We start from the raw sequence: 16,805 nt of genomic DNA on the forward strand, positions 1-16,805 counted from the left end.
TTCAAGCAAGTAAACGCACTCTTCCACTGATTGGAGTGTATGTGAAGAGAGAGCGGGAGAGAGACGGACAGACAGGGGGAGAGTGAGGGGATGTTAAGGCGGGGGGGGGGGGGGTCTAGGGGGGCTGGCAGCGTGTGTAACACCTAAATAATCATTGATCTGCGTTGCCTGTATGGTCTCCAGCGCTGGCCCGCCTTGTCTGCAGCACTCTCTGTTAGGTTCCCTTCCCCAGCTCCATTGATGCCTATCAAGCCCTTCAAAGGAAGGCCCTGGGGGCTTTGATGGGCCGTAGCGGGGGCCGTAGCGGGGGCCGTAGCGGGGGCCGTAGCGGGGGCCGTAGCGGGGGGTCGAGGTGTGTCGATCTGGACTAGCAGGGGCAGCGACTCCCATGGTCGGATGGACAAAAGGAGAGCACAGAGGGGCACATAAAACACACACACACACACACACACACACACACACACACACACACACACACACACACACACACACACACACACACACACACACACACACACACACACATTCTAACACACAAATTCGAACACGCACACATTCAAACAGATATTAACACACACATTCGATCACTCAAACACACATTCAAACATACACAGATTAAAGCTAGACATTCAAACACACACACACGCACACACACACGCACACACAGTACTGCCTGGGATCATTACATTCAAATGAACCGTGGTAGGAGGGACTTGAAGTGTGCAGAGAGGGCAGCTAATAATGCTCTGCATGCTAAACGGTTCTCCCGGGCTGGGAGATGGAGGCATTGGGCTGGGAGATAGATATGGAGATGTCTAGAGAGTTTGTTTGGTTTCTGGGTCTTTCATGTGGTGAAACACAAATTGCCGGGATACTTTTGGATGCCTCGGGGACGTTATGTATTCGAAGGACGGCCATTCCTCTCTTTAACAACAGGTCTCACTGCAACTTTTCCCTGTGGTACTTTTGGTATTGTGCAATGGTTTTATAAATCTGACATTTTGAATGTGGAATGTGCAATGGATCTCTGGTCCCCCACATAATATATATATATATAATGACATAATAATCAGATATATTAAATATGGATCCCTTTTTTTCCTACTAATGTTATTGTAAAAGTAAGCTATATCTATCTGTAAAAATAAATAAATAAATATATAAAAAGAAAAACATAAACCTGTGATTGCGTCAAAGGGACATCCATTGACTCATTCCCTTCCATAGACCCCAGTAGTGCATCCCTTCCCGGCCGCTATAGACGTCTCGCAGCCGAGGCAGCGCTGTTGTCTCCATCCAGCGGTTCACACATCAGGCGTCAAAAACACAACAACATGTGAATGAGGGATTTGGCATGACAATAAAAATGGACCGTAAAAGCATGTTGTCCGCCATAAGAACTCCATAATACTGGTCATATATGGTCTTGTATGAGGGATGTCATGGTGGATCGATATATCATGCTCTGCGATGAATACACGTGAGTGTGTGTGTGTGTGTGCGCGTGCGTGTGTGTCTATATGTGTGAGTGATCCGTGCCTTGGAGGTGTGAGAGGCAACGGCGGCTCTTTGAAGTGAGGACACTATTTAGAGGTTAATGAGGCTGTTAAAAATTTACGGAAACACCTACACACACACACAAGCAGGCATGCACACACACACCCATGTAGTGAGCACACACACACACACACACACACACACCCACACACGCCCATGTAGTGAGCACACACACACACACACACAAACACGTGGTACAGTTAGATACGCACACATACACGTGCACACAATAGGCACACACAACCACAAGTAAACAAACAGGCATGTACGTGCACACGATCTTATATGCACACACAGCAAAACATATATTTTGTTGACTTTACAGCTATATAGCTTTAATTACACAGAATACAATGAACAGGTAATACACAAGATCCTTTCAACAATAGATGCAAATGAAGAGTAGATTCCTGCTGGGGATACATTTGAATTCAGGTCAACAGGTGTGTGTGTGTGTGTGTGTGTGTGTGTGTGTGTGTGTGTGTGTGTGTGTGTGTGTGTGTGTGTGTGTGTCTGTGTGCGTCAGCATGTGTGTGTGGTTGTTTAAGCAACTGCCATACATAAACCTGGGATGCTTCTCACAGCTGTGGTCCTTATTTCGCCTCTCTCTATTTCTCTCCTTATCCCTCTCTACCCCCTGCCTGATGACTTATCATACTTAATGCATTGACCAGTCCTGAAATTGCACTGAATAAATAAATCGAGTGGTTGGTATTTCCTTCAGTATTCTTTGTCAGAAAGTCAGTAGTGTTAATGCCTACAACACACAAAGGATCCAACCGGGTCGCTATGGTTATTCTGTTGCTATGGTAATTTTCTGGGTTTCCTGTTATGCGGGGTGGACCACAAGCCCTGCTACTGAAATGCCATAAATATTCATGCATCTAAAGCCTGTTTACTGAAAATGATCATAAGCTTTTTATGTTTCCGATTTATTGAAAACGGGCTAGTAAATTATGCAGTTTCAAAACAGTCAACAATTTTTCAAGAGCCAATTGCGGTCACAACATTTAATGCGTTTCATTTCAGCATTTTATTGTACAGAAACAAACAGGTACTGGCATATTACTATCAACATGGGCATACAAAATAAAACCAATCAATATTTAACCATATTATAATCCATTAGGTTATCACAAACAGTGTTGTGTTGTGTACTACAGAAGGGAAGCTTGCAATTTAGATCTTAATGGATGGAAAGGACAGCGGGTCAGGCATTTCTCCCTGTGGGGGAGACGTACTCCAGACCCAGATGAGCGAAGATCTCCTCCTCAGAGCTCGCTCTTAAATACCTCTCCTGGAGAAACACAGGGAGGCAGATGATGGACTTTCACATTTAGTTACTTAGTCATTTGACAGTTGCTTTTATCCTAATCCACTTACAAGTAAGGCTGAGTACAATTAAAGAACACGATCGATATCGGTGGAGCTAGGAAAACTATGCTGCATGACCAAGTTTCTGAAAAGCTACAGGACAGAGTGCTGAGTAGCTGCCCAACCCCTCTCTCTCTATCAGGAAGGTGTATGTCTCTCTACCTGATTTCTGTCGTACAGTGCGTGGCTGCTTAAGGACATGGATCTTTCGCGAACCGCCCACCGCCGCGTCTCCCTCTCGAACAACTGCAACAGAATACCAGTTCTCTTTTCCATTCTCGATGTGACGGATGTCTCATAGAAACATAAATGGAGAAACAAAAGAGAATTGAACTCCCACTAAAATCGCTAGGAAGCCATTAAGTCGTACCTTGGACCCAGTCCAGCCCAGCAGAGCAAAGGCAAACTGGCTTATAGGGGAAACCACCAGGTCCACTCTCACTGCTCTCCAGGGTCTGCCCCCAGAGCCCGTCTGGTCCGCTTCCACTCGAACCCGCTCCGGATCCTGCTGCTTAGGATTAACCAGGATGTGAATTATTTAATGGCATAATGTAAAGTAGTATAATGCATGCCATTCGGTGGATGCATTTTCCAACCCGTTGATGTAATGGCAACACAACGTGATTCCGCATACGTTCCCAGGCATGGGTGCAGACCCAATTTCCTCAAACAAGAAAAGGCTGTATTAGAGAAGGACTTGGGTGACATTCCTGCCTCTTTGAATCTACACATTTCAGCGTAAAACAGGATATCTGGGCGGCGACTAAACCTATACAGGGGAGGAATGTGTATTGATCCGCCAGAATCTTTATGGTTTAAATGATGCCCCCTCAACTCGATTATCTATATCATTTGATTTCTTGAAATGAGCCGGTATGTTGTCTTTAAGACCTGTTTCTGAAGGAAGGGGTGTTAGTGTGTTGTGGGGGGGTCTGTGGGTAGGGTAGTCTTGTGACCAGGGGACCTCAGGGTCCTGGGATAGTACCCCATTGTCCGCAGTATAACCTGCGGCCTCCCTTTAGCTAGCCGCCCTAACTCCTCCTACATTTATACTCCTGCCTGCTCCTTAACGGCATGACTCCGATAGTACCTGAGCGCGCCTTGTGTCCTCAGGACTGCTGTCATTGGTCAGTTTGAAGATGGAGAAGCATCGCTCAAAGCGGTCCATGCTGGAGCTGGGCCGGCCAGCACCCTTCGCTGACTCCCGGTAGGTGTTCCTGGTATTCTGCTGGTACAGCAGAAGCCCCTTGGGAATGATAAAGGAACATCAGGGTTCCATTCACTGACATGTAGGTCATCAAAGGTCCCATCCAACTCTGACAATTCCATATTTAAAATTCGGGAATATTTGATTTACCCGAGACTCCAAACAGGCGATGATTTTATGAATGAGTCCCTCTTCTTTTCCTTCGTCAGGGTGCGTGATCAGAAAATCAACATCATGGCCACTCATCTTCCCTCTGAAACCAGTCAAAGACATTTGGTTACCAATAGATAGAGGGATGAATAGGTATATTGGGATTGGTAGGTAGGTAGATTGACAGGTAGGCCATTCAATCATTTCCTTTGGGACGATTAAATGGTTGGGATTGGTAGGTAGGTAGATTGACAGGTAGGCCATCCAATAATTTTCTTTGGGCCGATTAAATGGTTGGGATTGGTAGGTACTGGTAGGTAGATTGACAGGTAGACCATCCAATCATTTTCTTTGGGACGATTAAATTATTGGACAGGCCTACGACAGCCACAGATATTGGATTTTAATAATTTTAAATTAGAGTCTTTGATTTATTGGTTGTTGTCAAAATGTAAGAGCTTTCAAAAATAAGCCCAAAAAAGTTTCTCAAATACATTCCCTCTCATAGCTTTAAGGCTGTGTCGGCTTATATATAAAAATACAAAGTGTGGATTGACAGCATTTTCCAAAGCTGTCCATCCGACCCTTAACCAGAGACTGCCCGACTTCACCCGGTCGCCACCAGCTAGATTACGTAACACTCATACATCATCATTTTCAGGCTTAAAGAAATGCCTCTTCACATTAATCCAGCAAAGTGTAGACATTGCTTAAATTCCGGAACAGGAATATTCCGGATACCTCCTGAATCCTCCGGCCAGGGTAACCCGCGCTCCTGGTAGGACGGAGTGCACCACACCCTCCACCATCACGCTGACGGCGTCCGCCTCTTCTCTGCTCACCGGTTGGTTGAGGTCAGTGTAGTACTTTAGACCTGAAAAAGACCAGGATATTAAGATGCTTAGATTATATTATTGTGCCCCACAGAAAGACAGACCGGCACACACACAGACAGACAGCTCCACAGACAGACAGACACACATACACCCAGACACAGCTCCACAGACAGACAGACAGACAGACAGACAGACAGACAGACAGACACTCAGACACACACACACACACACACACACACACACACACACACAGACACACACACCTGCTTGTTGTGCTGCGTTGAGCGAGTGTCCTGATGTTTCCAGCTGTGCGAGGCTACATATCCCCTCTGTAAACCACCGTTTAGCTGTCTTCACACCCACCCCAAAGATCCCTGTCAGCAACTGAGACCCTTTCTTAATTAGTAGACGGTAAGTGTATGGTACAAAGTCAACAATAACACAGTACAATCATTATATTCCACTATATTCCATTTTTGAGAATGGTTGGTTATCCCAGTGAATCGTGCAATTAAGGCTGGAAACTTTAATTAATATTCTTATGCAAAGATATTTCATTTAGGCGTACAGACCTTCATGGCTTTATAGCGCGGGGACGACTTGGTTTCTTCGACTTCACTCGACACTCCATTCTCCAAAAGATCCTGTGAGAATCGATACGGAGCACTCAACACGGCGGAGTGGTTGGTTCTGCGTTGTACTACTTACTAGGGCACTATTCAGTTATTTAATCTGATGCTTTTGTCCAGAGTGGTGAATTCAGATTCATGTGAGCAGATGAGTTCAGGGCCACAGGCAGACAATGGGGATCAAACCCTGAACCGTTGAGCTGGGAGTCTGACACCATAGCCCCCACACTATCCGGAAAAAATGACTGTAGTGCAAAGTAATGCAGATCCTGATGAACATTAGAGGAAGGACAGGGTTTGTCTGTGTGTGTGTGTGTGTGTGTGTGGTTGTGTGTATGTGTGTGTTTGGGGGGGGGGGGGGGGGGGGCTCTTCTAACCTGAATGACCCGGCGTGAGTGGTCTCCCAGGCAGGGCAACCCCCGGAGCTCAGCGAGCCCCTGGACCCGTCTGTCCAGGGACCGCAGGAGGCCCTCGGACCGCCTGAACGCAAGGCCTCTCCCCTCGTCTCCGTTCAGCTCCGCACTCTCTGCCAGAACGGACAAGGCCGCCTGGTGGAGAATGGAACAAAAGTAAAAACACACAGAGAGAGAGTATTAGTTATTCTGTATTTGTCATTTTAAAGGTGTCTTCATTTCAGGTATTTGTAATTTAAGAGCAAATTGGGGTTTAGGGCATCTTGCTCAAGGACGCTTCGAGTTAGACTGCAGTACTTTATAGTTGGTACCAACAACCTCTCAAAGCAGGGATTCAAACACTTGAGAATGAACCTATAAACTGAAGCCTTAACTGCATAGTTTAGAAGGTTCAGACCCCAACCTATATATTTCACTAATACTGTGTTGTAATGTAAATAATAATGTATTTAGACAGGAGGGGAAATAAGGTATTGACTGACAGTGAGAAGGGTATTGTGTCCGGGTTGAGGCGTGTTCCTCTGACATGCGTAGCTGGCCGCTAAGAACGCTGGTGCTTCAACAGGATCTCCCTGCTGCTCCTTAAAAAAACAGAAAAAGGGCTTTCACTCGAACAGTAAATACCACTCAATTATATCTGGCACAAAACCACAACTTGTGTAAGTTACTACGATTTCTTTTTCATTTTGTCTTATTCTTACACAGCATTCTGAGGTTGTCAAATATATAGCCCTTAGAATATATTGACTTATGTCCTGAATTGAAATATAGGAAGAACTAGCATGAGGCAAGATAAGTAACCAAGATTAAAAACCCAGAATGATAAACAATATAACAACCAGGAACAAACGAGGACCGTACGAGTAAGAGTAAAGTTCTGGTTAGTTTCTTAGTAGCACTTTACCTGTAACCGGTGTCTATCTAGTATGGCCACAGGTAGGCCCTCTCGCATGCTCTCCGTGTACCAGCTGATGTCAAGCAGGTGGACAGGTGGTCTGGACTGATGCTGTCCCCTTACTCCCAACCATGTCCTCACCTCGTCCCCGCTGTTGTTTTCCGATATGATGTACGTCACTGACTCACTGCACAGTTGAAATTGAAAAGAACTGAAACCATTCTGGATAACTTTTTTGCAATGGCATGACTCAGTTTAGGAAATAGTTGGAGTAGAAGAATTGAACACAAACCAAACGAAATACTGTAGGCCTACCTGTAAGTGTCCTCTATTCTGAATCCTTTACTTCGCCCCAATTGTGCAAGGAAGGTTCTCCTACTCGCTCCCATTCTCCTCTCTAATATGAAGATCACTGCTTGTGGAAAACGACTTTCTTTGCTGGGGTCAGTCTCACTACTCTGACCACCGTTTGAAGAGGCCACTTTCCTTCGTTTTAAAGGTACCATGGTTGAAGTCAATATTGCGTGTTAAATTTCATTTCTCCCGGCGCATTCAATTGACAGCTAGTACATCTCAGTAGGTGTATCCCCTCTTTAAGGTACATCTGTACACTTTAGGATACCGACGGATTAAAAGTTTGGGAGTGATCGGTTTCATCCATAACTTGAAACCGAACTACTGAACTAATGTCACATAGCGACGCTAACCCTGAAACGTTCATCCCTATGAACGCCGAATAAACATACGAGATCCACTGGAAAACTTTCTTGAGCTTGTGAACCATACAATCAATGTATTCCCCTTGAATAGATGTGGATGATGTGTAAACCGATGAAAGCACAACTCTCAGTAGAACCTCAATTGTTTTTCCGGGTTGGCGGTGACGTAGCAGTGTTGACAGAAAACACGTGTCTGTTGTCCACGCCCCTCAAAGTAGGAGTTACTTATACTTTGTAATACATTATATATCTCATTTATATCCTCCACTAGGTGTTAATCCACCGTAACACGTGTTCATTGTGAATCACAAAGCCAATAGTTGCAAATTGCAACGCACAGAAATAGCTTACAGTGTAATGAAAATCGGGAACAAAATGTTCTCGAAGTCATGCCTCTAGGCGGACTTCAAACCACGCGCGTAGTTTTACACGCACACCCACACACACACAAAGACACACACACACCTATATGATCATATGACCACGGAGAGTCCCCACCCCCGAGATGTCAACTTGCTCAATCAGTGCGCTGGGCGAGAGATTGGACTTTACAAGCAGAAAACACAACTTTTCACAACCGAGTAGCAGGCTGTCAGGTCCAACAGTCCCAATACTTCAAATGGCCTATTCAGAGAGAACACCTCCGCCCAGACATGCTCAGACCGGGAGTAGCCTGTGTCCAGCTGTGAGCCTTCTCCTCGTGCTGTTTACCTGTAACGTCAGGTACGCAGCGTGCGGAGCGAGCAACATCGTCCTGATCCTCTCTGACGACCAGGATGTTGAACTGGGGGGAATGGTGAGTTTTTTTTTCATATGTCTATTTTGTAAAAAAATAAGGAGGTACGTTTCAAAATAAAGTGGGTCGATATACCTCACTAGCTACACCAAAAATACAAAACCAATTTTGTTTTTATTGCGATGACATGAACACATTTTACACATTAGTTGTTGAAGAAGTGAGCGCCTTGTGCATTCTGCAGACCCCGATGAAGAAAACCAAACTGCTGATAGGAGATGCGGGGGCGACGTTTTCAAACGCTGTGGGTACAAGCCTCTGTTACAACCTGCTGCATATACGGTTGTCAAATGTCCCGCAATAAGGCTACTTTCTGCTTCTTAAAAATAATGACTCGTTGATTTCGTCCTGTCTTCTCTACTCTGCCACGTCTGTCGGATAGTATACAGCCACGGCGCTTGGCTGTCCCAGCAGAAGCAGTATTTTGACGGGTAACTACCCCCACAACCACGCCGTGAGGAACGACTCTCTGGCGGGCAACTGCTCAAGTCCTCTGTGGCAGAAAGGCCCGGAGACCCTGGCGCTCCCCGTCTACCTCAGCAAACGGAAGTACCGCACGTTCTTCGCGGGGAAGTACCTGGAGCAGGTAACGCGCACACACACACACACACACACACACACACACACACACACACACACACACACACACACACACACACACACACACACACACACACACACACACACACACACACTTAATTAGTTAAAAAATAATGCAATGATAAATTATGCATGGGGACTGAATTAATATTAATATTTACACATGGACTGTTGACCTCACAGGTGGGGTTGCTGTTCAATATGCATTTATACTGTATATGAAAACTCTACTCTATATAAAAAGAAGCACTTAGAGCAGAATGATGGTGTCAGTTTTTGGCGGAGTTTCAGTTCTGTCTTCCTCCAAGACGCTGCTGTAACTTGTACAGATTGTTGTGCCACTGCAGTCTTGTCTTCCCAATCTTCCAGATAGTCCTCTAGCAATTGTCCTCCAAAGTAAAAAATTATTAAGATCCACCAACCACAGCTCAGTCAACCGGCATTCTTTCCCACTCCTAAATCAGTTGGTCTGTGGAGAAAGTGTAATCTCCAAAAGTTATGGCGGCCCTGTGGTGCACTAGGTTCATATTTTACTGTAGTTCAACTACTTCAATGAAAAGTGTGTCAACATACAGACATTAAGGAAATATGCCGTGGGTAAATTCTGACCATCTTCTGTGTCTTCTTCTTCTTTTAGTATGGAACCAAGGAGGCCGGCGAGTTTGCGCACGTTCCACCCGGATGGGACCTCTGGCACGCACTGGTGAGACAGACGGACGGACCGACAGACAGACAGGCAGGCAGGCAGGCAGGCAGACAGACAGACAGACAGGCAGACAGGCAGTACAGGGTCCAAGTCTGAAGGGTCTGGGTTCCTTCTCCAATGTCCTCAGTCTGCCTGTTGGCCTCCTAAAGCAAGATGCCCTAACCCTATCTGCTCCTTATGAGCACTGTCTAACCCCTACCTGCCCCCTTATGACCTGTATATTAACACTGTCTAACCCCTACCTGCACCCTTATGACCTGTATGGGATCACTCTCTAACCCCTACCTGCTCTCTTATGACCTGTATGGGATCACTGTCTAACCCCTACCTGCTCTCTTATGACCTGTATGGGATCACTGTCTAACCCCTACCTGCTCTCTTATGACCTGTATATTATCACTGTCTAACCCCTACCTGCTCTCTTATGACCTGTATATTATTACTGTCTAACCCCTACCTGCTCCTCAATGAACTGTAAATGGTCACTGTCCAATCCCTATCTGCTCCTTAATGACCTTAAATTTGTTAGATGAAGACTAAATGGGAAAGTATCTTCAGCGGCATCAGTTATTAAAATGTCATGTACTTATTGTGTTGTGACTTCAGGTTGGAGACACCAAGTACTACAACTACAGTCTTTCAGTCAACGGTAAGGAAGAGAAGCATGGAGACAGCTATGAGAAGGATTACTTCACAGATCTCATAGTAAGTTTGTTATCTCGATCCTTGAGGGAAAATTGTTGAATCATAAAGTTTTATATGGGAGGGTTTCACCTGATCACTCCCAACCCAAGGGGGGACCTTGGTCATTTTTAATGAATATTTTTTCAATTGTTGTTTTGTGACATGTTGGAACAATGTTTTTTTTTTACTATTTCAGAAGCAATTTTTTAAAACCTTATCTGATGCAAAGCCCTCCCTATTTATTCTGGATGTGTCATGGGTTTCTGTTATACCAGCTTTTTTTCGAAAACCTGTCGTTGGCATATCGTTTTGCATGCCAAGATCAGAGTTCATGCTTGTTAAACCCTTCTGTATGACCAACACACTTTTACATGTGGAAATCCACGTGCATTTCTATAGGTTAAACCTGTGCTGAGTTCAAATTAGTATACTTTTCACCATTTTGCAGTGTTGCCCGAAATTGTATCTGGATCACTATATATGGCTCTTCTTTGTACCCATAATCCACCCTAAAATAAGTTAACAACACGTATTGCTGCACTATATTCCACGATGCCTTGCTGTTTTCATTGTCATCAGATTCATCAAATTGAGATGGTCAGCACATTATGCAAATGAGTTGTCATGTCACACGTTCGGCTTGTTTGTGCGAATGTCAATTTAATTATAATAGCAGACGACTGTATAAACTATTGACCTGGCTATGCACTAAAACATGAAATGGACTGCTGTTCCTGTGTTCCTGTGCTCCAGTTGAACCGGTCCCTTGAGTTCCTGGATAAGAGGAGCCTCGGGCAGCCGTTCTTCATGATGCTGTCCCCGCCTGCCGCCCACGCCCCCTGGACCGCCGCGCCACAGTACCAGAAGGAGTTCAGCGATGTCAAGGCTCCTCGCGATGGCAGCTTCAACAAGCCGGGGAAGGTAAGCCATGGATCAGGTCGAGAACACTCAGCCAAAGCCAAGCGGGGGGGTTTCCCGCTTGGCTGTTCTTTTTGATAGAACAGATTAATGCTGCTTTGTTTGTGTGGTGGGAAAATAATGATAGACTGGTTCAGGGAACCATGACAACTCAATGAAAATACATTCTTAATGCTACCTGGGTGGCCATTAATCGATATGGCTGCTAGGTGAAAAGACCTTTGTCTGCAGTCTACTTGTAGGCATCCTACAGGTAGACCGCCTAATGCCCTATAACGATTTAAATGCCCTATAACCCATTTAAATCCCATATAAACCCCCTGCTCAATGATGACAAGTGTCTGAACAAAAATATCATGCAAGTAATTTTGGATAAAGTGTTGATCTGCTGAATGTTTCCTTAGTACTAAAATGGATATGGATGTGTAAACGTTTGTTTCAGGACAAACACTGGTTGCTGCGACAGCCCCCTAACCCCATGGCCGGCAGCTCGATGGACTTCCTGGATGATGCATACAGGAAGAGGTGCAGGGGTCATTCATGTGACTTACTTTTGTACCACTTGTTGCACAGTTCAGGCTCATGCAAATTTTCCCAAGTTGTGTAATAGGGCCAAATTCAGACTGTTTAATTAATTATCAATGTACTTGATAACTAATGAATGAATATTAACCTTATGAATATTGATTCATAAGGTTATGAGAAAACAATTCTGAGAACTGTTACAAACCTTTTGACTTTGTCCTTCAAAATAACGATAACTCTACAGAAGATACATTTTTGAATAAGTGTGTAAACAAACACCCATCAAAATATTGTGTTGTGCAGGTGGCAAACTCTCCTATCAGTAGATGATATGGTGGAAAAGCTGGTGAAGAAACTGGAAGACTTGAAGGAACTCAATAATACTTACATCTTCTACGCCTCGGATAACGGCTTCCACGCAGGTTTGAGTGGGCTATTGATTCTTCAACACCAAGCCGGGAGATATGGTCTGAAACATTCTCAGCCAATCAGAAAAAATGAGTGCCTGACCCTTGTACTGTAACGGATTGATTTGTTTTTGTTGGCTCTGTAAGCGTTTGCTTTTGTCATTACAGGTCAGTTCTCCCTGCCCATTGATAAGAGGCAGCTGTACGAGTTTGACATCCGGGTTCCCCTCATGGTGCGAGGTCCAGGCATCGCACCCAAACAAATAGTGAAGGTACCGGCTACTCTGATTGTATTAAAAAATGTGGATGGTCCTTTCAGTGGTTCAATTTGAGTTGATTTGAGACCCCCAATCCCATAGGCACCAGTATTGAACATTGACCTGGCTCCCACCATCCTGGACATATCGGGCTCCGATTTGCCAATAATGGACGGCCAGTCTTTCCTCTCTCAGATGGTCAGTTTTTCTGTTGGTTTAAACGGACGTTGTCTCCCAGCTGATAATGTACCGAGGTTGGTCACCGATGGCTGCACCAAACCTGTAGGCATCATTGATCAAGCTACCTAACCTTCCATCTGCTGCTTATTGACATGTATCAGAAATCACTGCAAGACGCCTAGGTTTAAAGTGTTTGAATAACAAAGGACTCGTTTAAATGATGTTATTCCGTTAGGCCCCATCCTTGAGGAGCGGCCCCTCCCGGTCGTGTTTCCTGGTTGAACACACAGGAGAAGGTTCCCCAGTACCGGACCCTGCTTGTCCCAAACTCGGTTGTGGCCTCTCTGTGAGTCCAAACGTCCAACTCATCAGCATTGTTCATCTCTGTATTGATGTCTATGAGTAACTAACGTAGGAATCTGTGATCTAGCACTGTCTTCCCAACTGCGTCTGTGAGGACTCCTACAACAACACCTACGCATGCGTCAGGACACTCGTTGGAATCAACTTGCAGTACTGCGAGTTTTCGGACAATGAAGTTCGTACGATAAAACCTCTCCTTTCAAATATCATGTTCAACCAAATCACATTAAGCTTGTTTTTGTGTGTTTGACAAGCCAGCTTGCTTATCATGAATTATGAGTAGTTGCTAGCTCGCTAAACCATTTGTATTTCACAATGAATAAATCCTGTTTCTGTGTGTTTTACCTTTCCAATATTTCTCAGTCCTTTGTGGAGGTGTACAATTTGACATCAGACTTGAGCCAGCTAGTGAACATCGTTAAGAAGGTGGACCCAGCACTCCTGCAAGCCATGAACCAACATCTGATCAAGCTCCAGTCTTGTGCAGGTAGTAGCTGCCATGACAACGGTATCAATGGTTTGTGTCAAACGACAACCAAATAACGGCACCAAATGGATGCAAAAAGGGATTAACAACGGTAGGGCTATCATTGGGTTATGTTAAAGGGCCCCATACAAACAGGTTGGACGTTGATTAGCCATCACAAGCCATATCCCAAACAAAGTGACTTACCAGCCTACACAGTGGGACTTTAGGAACTGGGAGGCTGATCGATCCATTATAACACTCCCACTCCCACGTGATGTCATTATAAGGTAGATTATGTTATGGTTAATCAACATCAGATATGTTGGGGGCCCTTTTAAATGACACACGATGTGTCTAACGTAACTTCTAGTGCTCGATAGAACTACTGCTTATGGGCCTCAACCTTTTGTCCTACATGAACTGTTGAGTCTTTTCCAACTTCCAACTGAAAAAGTGAACTGTGTACTGTTGCACTAATTGCAGATATATTGCACTCCTTCTCTATTGTTTAACAATGTTCAGATAATAAGAAGTCCACAACGACTGTATTTGCCTAGTTACAGAAGTTTATTTTACCGGGTGTGAAAAGTCAAACATCCTTGCTTTCTATTCTATTCTATCCTGTCTGATATTTACCTAAGAGAGATGATAGACACATATTGCTGATAATTTCCATGTTGTTTATGTAACCTTTTTTTTTTTTTACTATTGAGGTAATTTTAATCGTTCTTTACCTTATGTACTGAAGCACTTCAAAGGCCTTGACTGTGAATTGACATTAAATAACGTAACTGTGTCTATAGTTCATTATTCAAACACGAGTGAGTTGTGAAAGAATACATTGAAAATGCTATACCTTTTGAATTATTGACGTTTAGTTTAGAATGTTTGTTTCTAGAATACTTTATAAACCTTCTCATTACCCCTTGAACTCATTAAAACTATCTTTATATAGATTGTGTGATGGGGTGTATAATGTTTAACAGTCTTCCACATCGACCACACTAAAACCCTATGGACGCACAGGAAGTGATGTCTAGTTTCTTTCAATAGGAGCATCTCTTTCAACGCCCCTGATGTTGTAAACATTGGTTAATGTATAGAATCGCTGCATGGGATTATGTAATGTCGCAAAATTAAACTTCTGTCAAATGCCAAACAAAAGATTTAAACATCAAGATAATCAGTTTATTAACTACTGCAAAAACACCACAAACAAATCAAAAAAAATACACTTTCACAAGTATTTGTACACCGCCTGTTTCTGTAGCGTCTGGATCTCTAGTTTAACTGGACATTTGTAGAAGTGGGATAGCAATGACTCCGTATAGCCCGTCAGAAAGTAGAACTTCTGCGGTGGGAGTTTCTGCAGCATCAGCGCGCACACAATGAGCAGGTTGCCCCGCCTCTTGATGACGACCTCGTTGGCAAGGCAACCGTGGAACGTTCCGAACATGAAGCGTCTGATGAACACGTCTTCTAATGCTCGGTCGGCCGCACCCTCCTCTCCTTTGAGATTACCTGGAAAGGTAAGGAAGAACATATTTATGCACATTAACTTTATTTTGCTGTTTGGCAGATGCCCTATCCAAAGTGATTTAAGGTGACATATTATACCACCAAGTCTGAGTGTGATTAGCCGTTACAAGCCGTTTTTAAATTCTGCCACTTCTGATATCACAAATGAGCGTGTCCATCTAGATGTGTGCTGGATAGATCAGTCTACCTGCCTACCCAGTGGACCGTAGCAAACGTTGCTCATCTATCTGTCATACATCTAGGTGGACATGCCCACTTGATGTCAGAAGAGGCAAATTTTCAAGACAGCTTGTAACGGCTAGTCACACTCGCACCTGATTAAATAATCTGCCTTTAAGATATGTCCTTCAGGAGCGGGTAAGGGTTGAGCCCTATGCTTACTTTTAAAATGATCAACCCAATGATGTTGGCCTTTTCTATAGCATGTTAAACAAACACTTGTGTAAAACAACTCAATGAGCACAGTAGGCTAGTGTGAGCCGAGACGTACAGGGGTGCTGGGATAGCCACCCTTTGCGGTGTCCGATGTGGTGGGGGTGCAGGGCCTGCTCGTAGGTCACGCCTCTGTCTCCTTTCCCCACACGGATACGAGCCGCATGGTTCTTCATATTGAGGAGAAACAGACATTCTTGAACAAAACAGCCAAACATAAATGTAATACATTTTATGGAGTTGTTTCAACAGAATAAAATAACATTGAAATAATTTGCAGTGTTGACCAACGTGCATGTCATTATGACACAATTCATGAGTTTGTTTTTCTTCTTATGAGAGGTTTCACTGTCGTTGACAAAGATTCATTATTGAAGTATATGAACTCGTTACCTTGCACTGTACAGCAGTCACATGAAGGCCCCTAGCACCCAAGTTGTTCCATACGGTACCAGACTTCACTAAAGACCTCTGGGAGAGGAAGGGAGATGGTGAAACACCACATCGATCAATCATACAATACTACCTATAATTGCCATGTTTGATTCTGACCGCCCGTTTTGAGCCTTTAAAACAAAAGTAGCCTACCAACATGTGTGGTTTTGAAAGAGAGAGAAACAGAGGAAACTGCTCACGTGTATTTATATTAAATCAGATGCTGAACGAAACCTTCTTGGGATATTAACGTTATCTTTCAGTTTTGTATCCATTCTTGATAAGAAGTGAGTTTCAATTAACGTTAGCTAGACTATTCTGTGGACTAGTCCGTCACGAGTCCCCTATTTTCTTTTATTAAATCAACAGATCAACATTTGTATTCACAGAATATATCGTTTGCTCGAATATATACAACATACACCCATTCCAAAGAGTAAAGTCACATTTCTTACCAACATCATCGCACACGGACTGCTGCTCAAGGACGCCGCCATGTTCCCCCGACCCTCAACAACTCACTTGGATTATTATGGGAAGAATTGTATACTATGATACGTATTGATTAAGACAGATGTGTATTCTTTTGAAAAATCGTGTTTTACTTTGACGCTAATTTTGTTTTAAAATGATATTGCATTCACTGTTATTTTATAGGATTGAGGATTTGTTATGGGGAACTGTTGTGGGGAGAAACATTTGTTGACGGACCGT

At 44.0% G+C, this 16,805-nt stretch overlaps 3 protein-coding genes across 5 annotated transcripts; 1 reads left to right on the forward strand and 2 right to left on the reverse strand.

Annotated features, from left to right (window-relative positions):
- Nucleotides 1-2,537: 2,537 nt before the first annotated feature.
- polm (polymerase (DNA directed), mu) lies at nt 2,538-8,080 on the reverse strand. 3 transcript variants are annotated; one of them, XM_030341282.1, is made up of 12 exons: nt 7,377-8,080; nt 7,071-7,248; nt 6,649-6,747; nt 6,131-6,301; nt 5,697-5,768; nt 5,388-5,475; nt 5,030-5,162; nt 4,289-4,391; nt 4,022-4,177; nt 3,302-3,442; nt 3,094-3,177; nt 2,538-2,854 (listed from the first exon to the last, which is right to left on the reverse strand). In XM_030341282.1, exons 1-12 carry the CDS (start codon nt 7,565-7,567, stop codon nt 2,768-2,770), a joined length of 1,503 nt encoding a protein of 500 aa, XP_030197142.1. In that variant the 5' UTR covers nt 7,568-8,080; the 3' UTR covers nt 2,538-2,767. The 3 variants fall into 3 exon arrangements, with proteins under 3 accessions (XP_030197142.1, XP_030197140.1, XP_030197141.1); XM_030341280.1 differs by having other exon boundaries at nt 5,388-5,508; nt 7,377-8,028; XM_030341281.1 differs by having other exon boundaries at nt 3,302-3,439; nt 5,388-5,508; nt 7,377-8,013.
- Nucleotides 8,081-8,256: 176 nt separating this feature from the next.
- gnsb (glucosamine (N-acetyl)-6-sulfatase (Sanfilippo disease IIID), b) lies at nt 8,257-14,481 on the forward strand. Its single transcript, XM_030341274.1, has 13 exons — nt 8,257-8,576; nt 8,761-8,820; nt 8,959-9,162; nt 9,814-9,879; nt 10,489-10,587; nt 11,320-11,487; nt 11,927-12,009; nt 12,313-12,431; nt 12,585-12,688; nt 12,776-12,871; nt 13,089-13,199; nt 13,284-13,391; nt 13,580-14,481. The coding sequence occupies exons 1-13, from the start codon at nt 8,286-8,288 to the stop codon at nt 13,757-13,759; spliced, it is 1,689 nt and encodes a 562-aa protein (XP_030197134.1). The 5' UTR covers nt 8,257-8,285; the 3' UTR covers nt 13,760-14,481.
- Nucleotides 14,482-14,851: 370 nt separating this feature from the next.
- mrps24 (mitochondrial ribosomal protein S24) lies at nt 14,852-16,767 on the reverse strand. The gene is made up of 4 exons (XM_030341293.1): nt 16,547-16,767; nt 16,050-16,127; nt 15,715-15,826; nt 14,852-15,206 (listed from the first exon to the last, which is right to left on the reverse strand). Exons 1-4 carry the CDS (start codon nt 16,586-16,588, stop codon nt 14,923-14,925), a joined length of 516 nt encoding a protein of 171 aa, XP_030197153.1. The 5' UTR covers nt 16,589-16,767; the 3' UTR covers nt 14,852-14,922.
- Between the last annotated feature and the right edge of the window lie 38 nt (nt 16,768-16,805).

Source organism: Gadus morhua, chromosome 19 (genome assembly GCF_902167405.1).
Source record: "Gadus morhua chromosome 19, gadMor3.0, whole genome shotgun sequence".
In the NCBI taxonomy this organism is placed as follows: Eukaryota; Metazoa; Chordata; class Actinopteri; order Gadiformes; family Gadidae; genus Gadus; species Gadus morhua.

What these genes read in the sequence shown, in the direction of transcription:
- polm (XM_030341280.1), bottom strand. Translation starts at nt 7,567, where the DNA reads ATGGTACCTTTAAAACGAAGGAAAGTGGCCTCTTCAAACGGTGGTCAG. An exon ending in AGAATAGAGGACACTTACAG is followed by an intron (nt 7,249 to 7,376) that starts GTAGGCCTACAG and finishes TCAACTGTGCAG; the next exon opens with TGAGTCAGTGACGTACATCA. An exon ending in TAGATAGACACCGGTTACAG is followed by an intron (nt 6,748 to 7,070) that starts GTAAAGTGCTAC and finishes TGTTTTTTTAAG; the next exon opens with GAGCAGCAGGGAGATCCTGT.
- mrps24 (XM_030341293.1), bottom strand. Translation starts at nt 16,588, where the DNA reads ATGGCGGCGTCCTTGAGCAGCAGTCCGTGTGCGATGATGTTG. An exon ending in GTCCGTGTGCGATGATGTTG is followed by an intron (nt 16,128 to 16,546) that starts GTAAGAAATGTG and finishes TTCCTCTCCCAG; the next exon opens with AGGTCTTTAGTGAAGTCTGG. An exon ending in GTGGCTATCCCAGCACCCCT is followed by an intron (nt 15,207 to 15,714) that starts GTACGTCTCGGC and finishes TTACCTTTCCAG; the next exon opens with GTAATCTCAAAGGAGAGGAG.
- gnsb (XM_030341274.1), top strand. Translation starts at nt 8,286, where the DNA reads ATGTCAACTTGCTCAATCAGTGCGCTGGGCGAGAGATTGGACTTTACA. An exon ending in GGGACCTCTGGCACGCACTG is followed by an intron (nt 9,880 to 10,488) that starts GTGAGACAGACG and finishes TTGTGACTTCAG; the next exon opens with GTTGGAGACACCAAGTACTA. An exon ending in GGATAACGGCTTCCACGCAG is followed by an intron (nt 12,432 to 12,584) that starts GTTTGAGTGGGC and finishes TTGTCATTACAG; the next exon opens with GTCAGTTCTCCCTGCCCATT.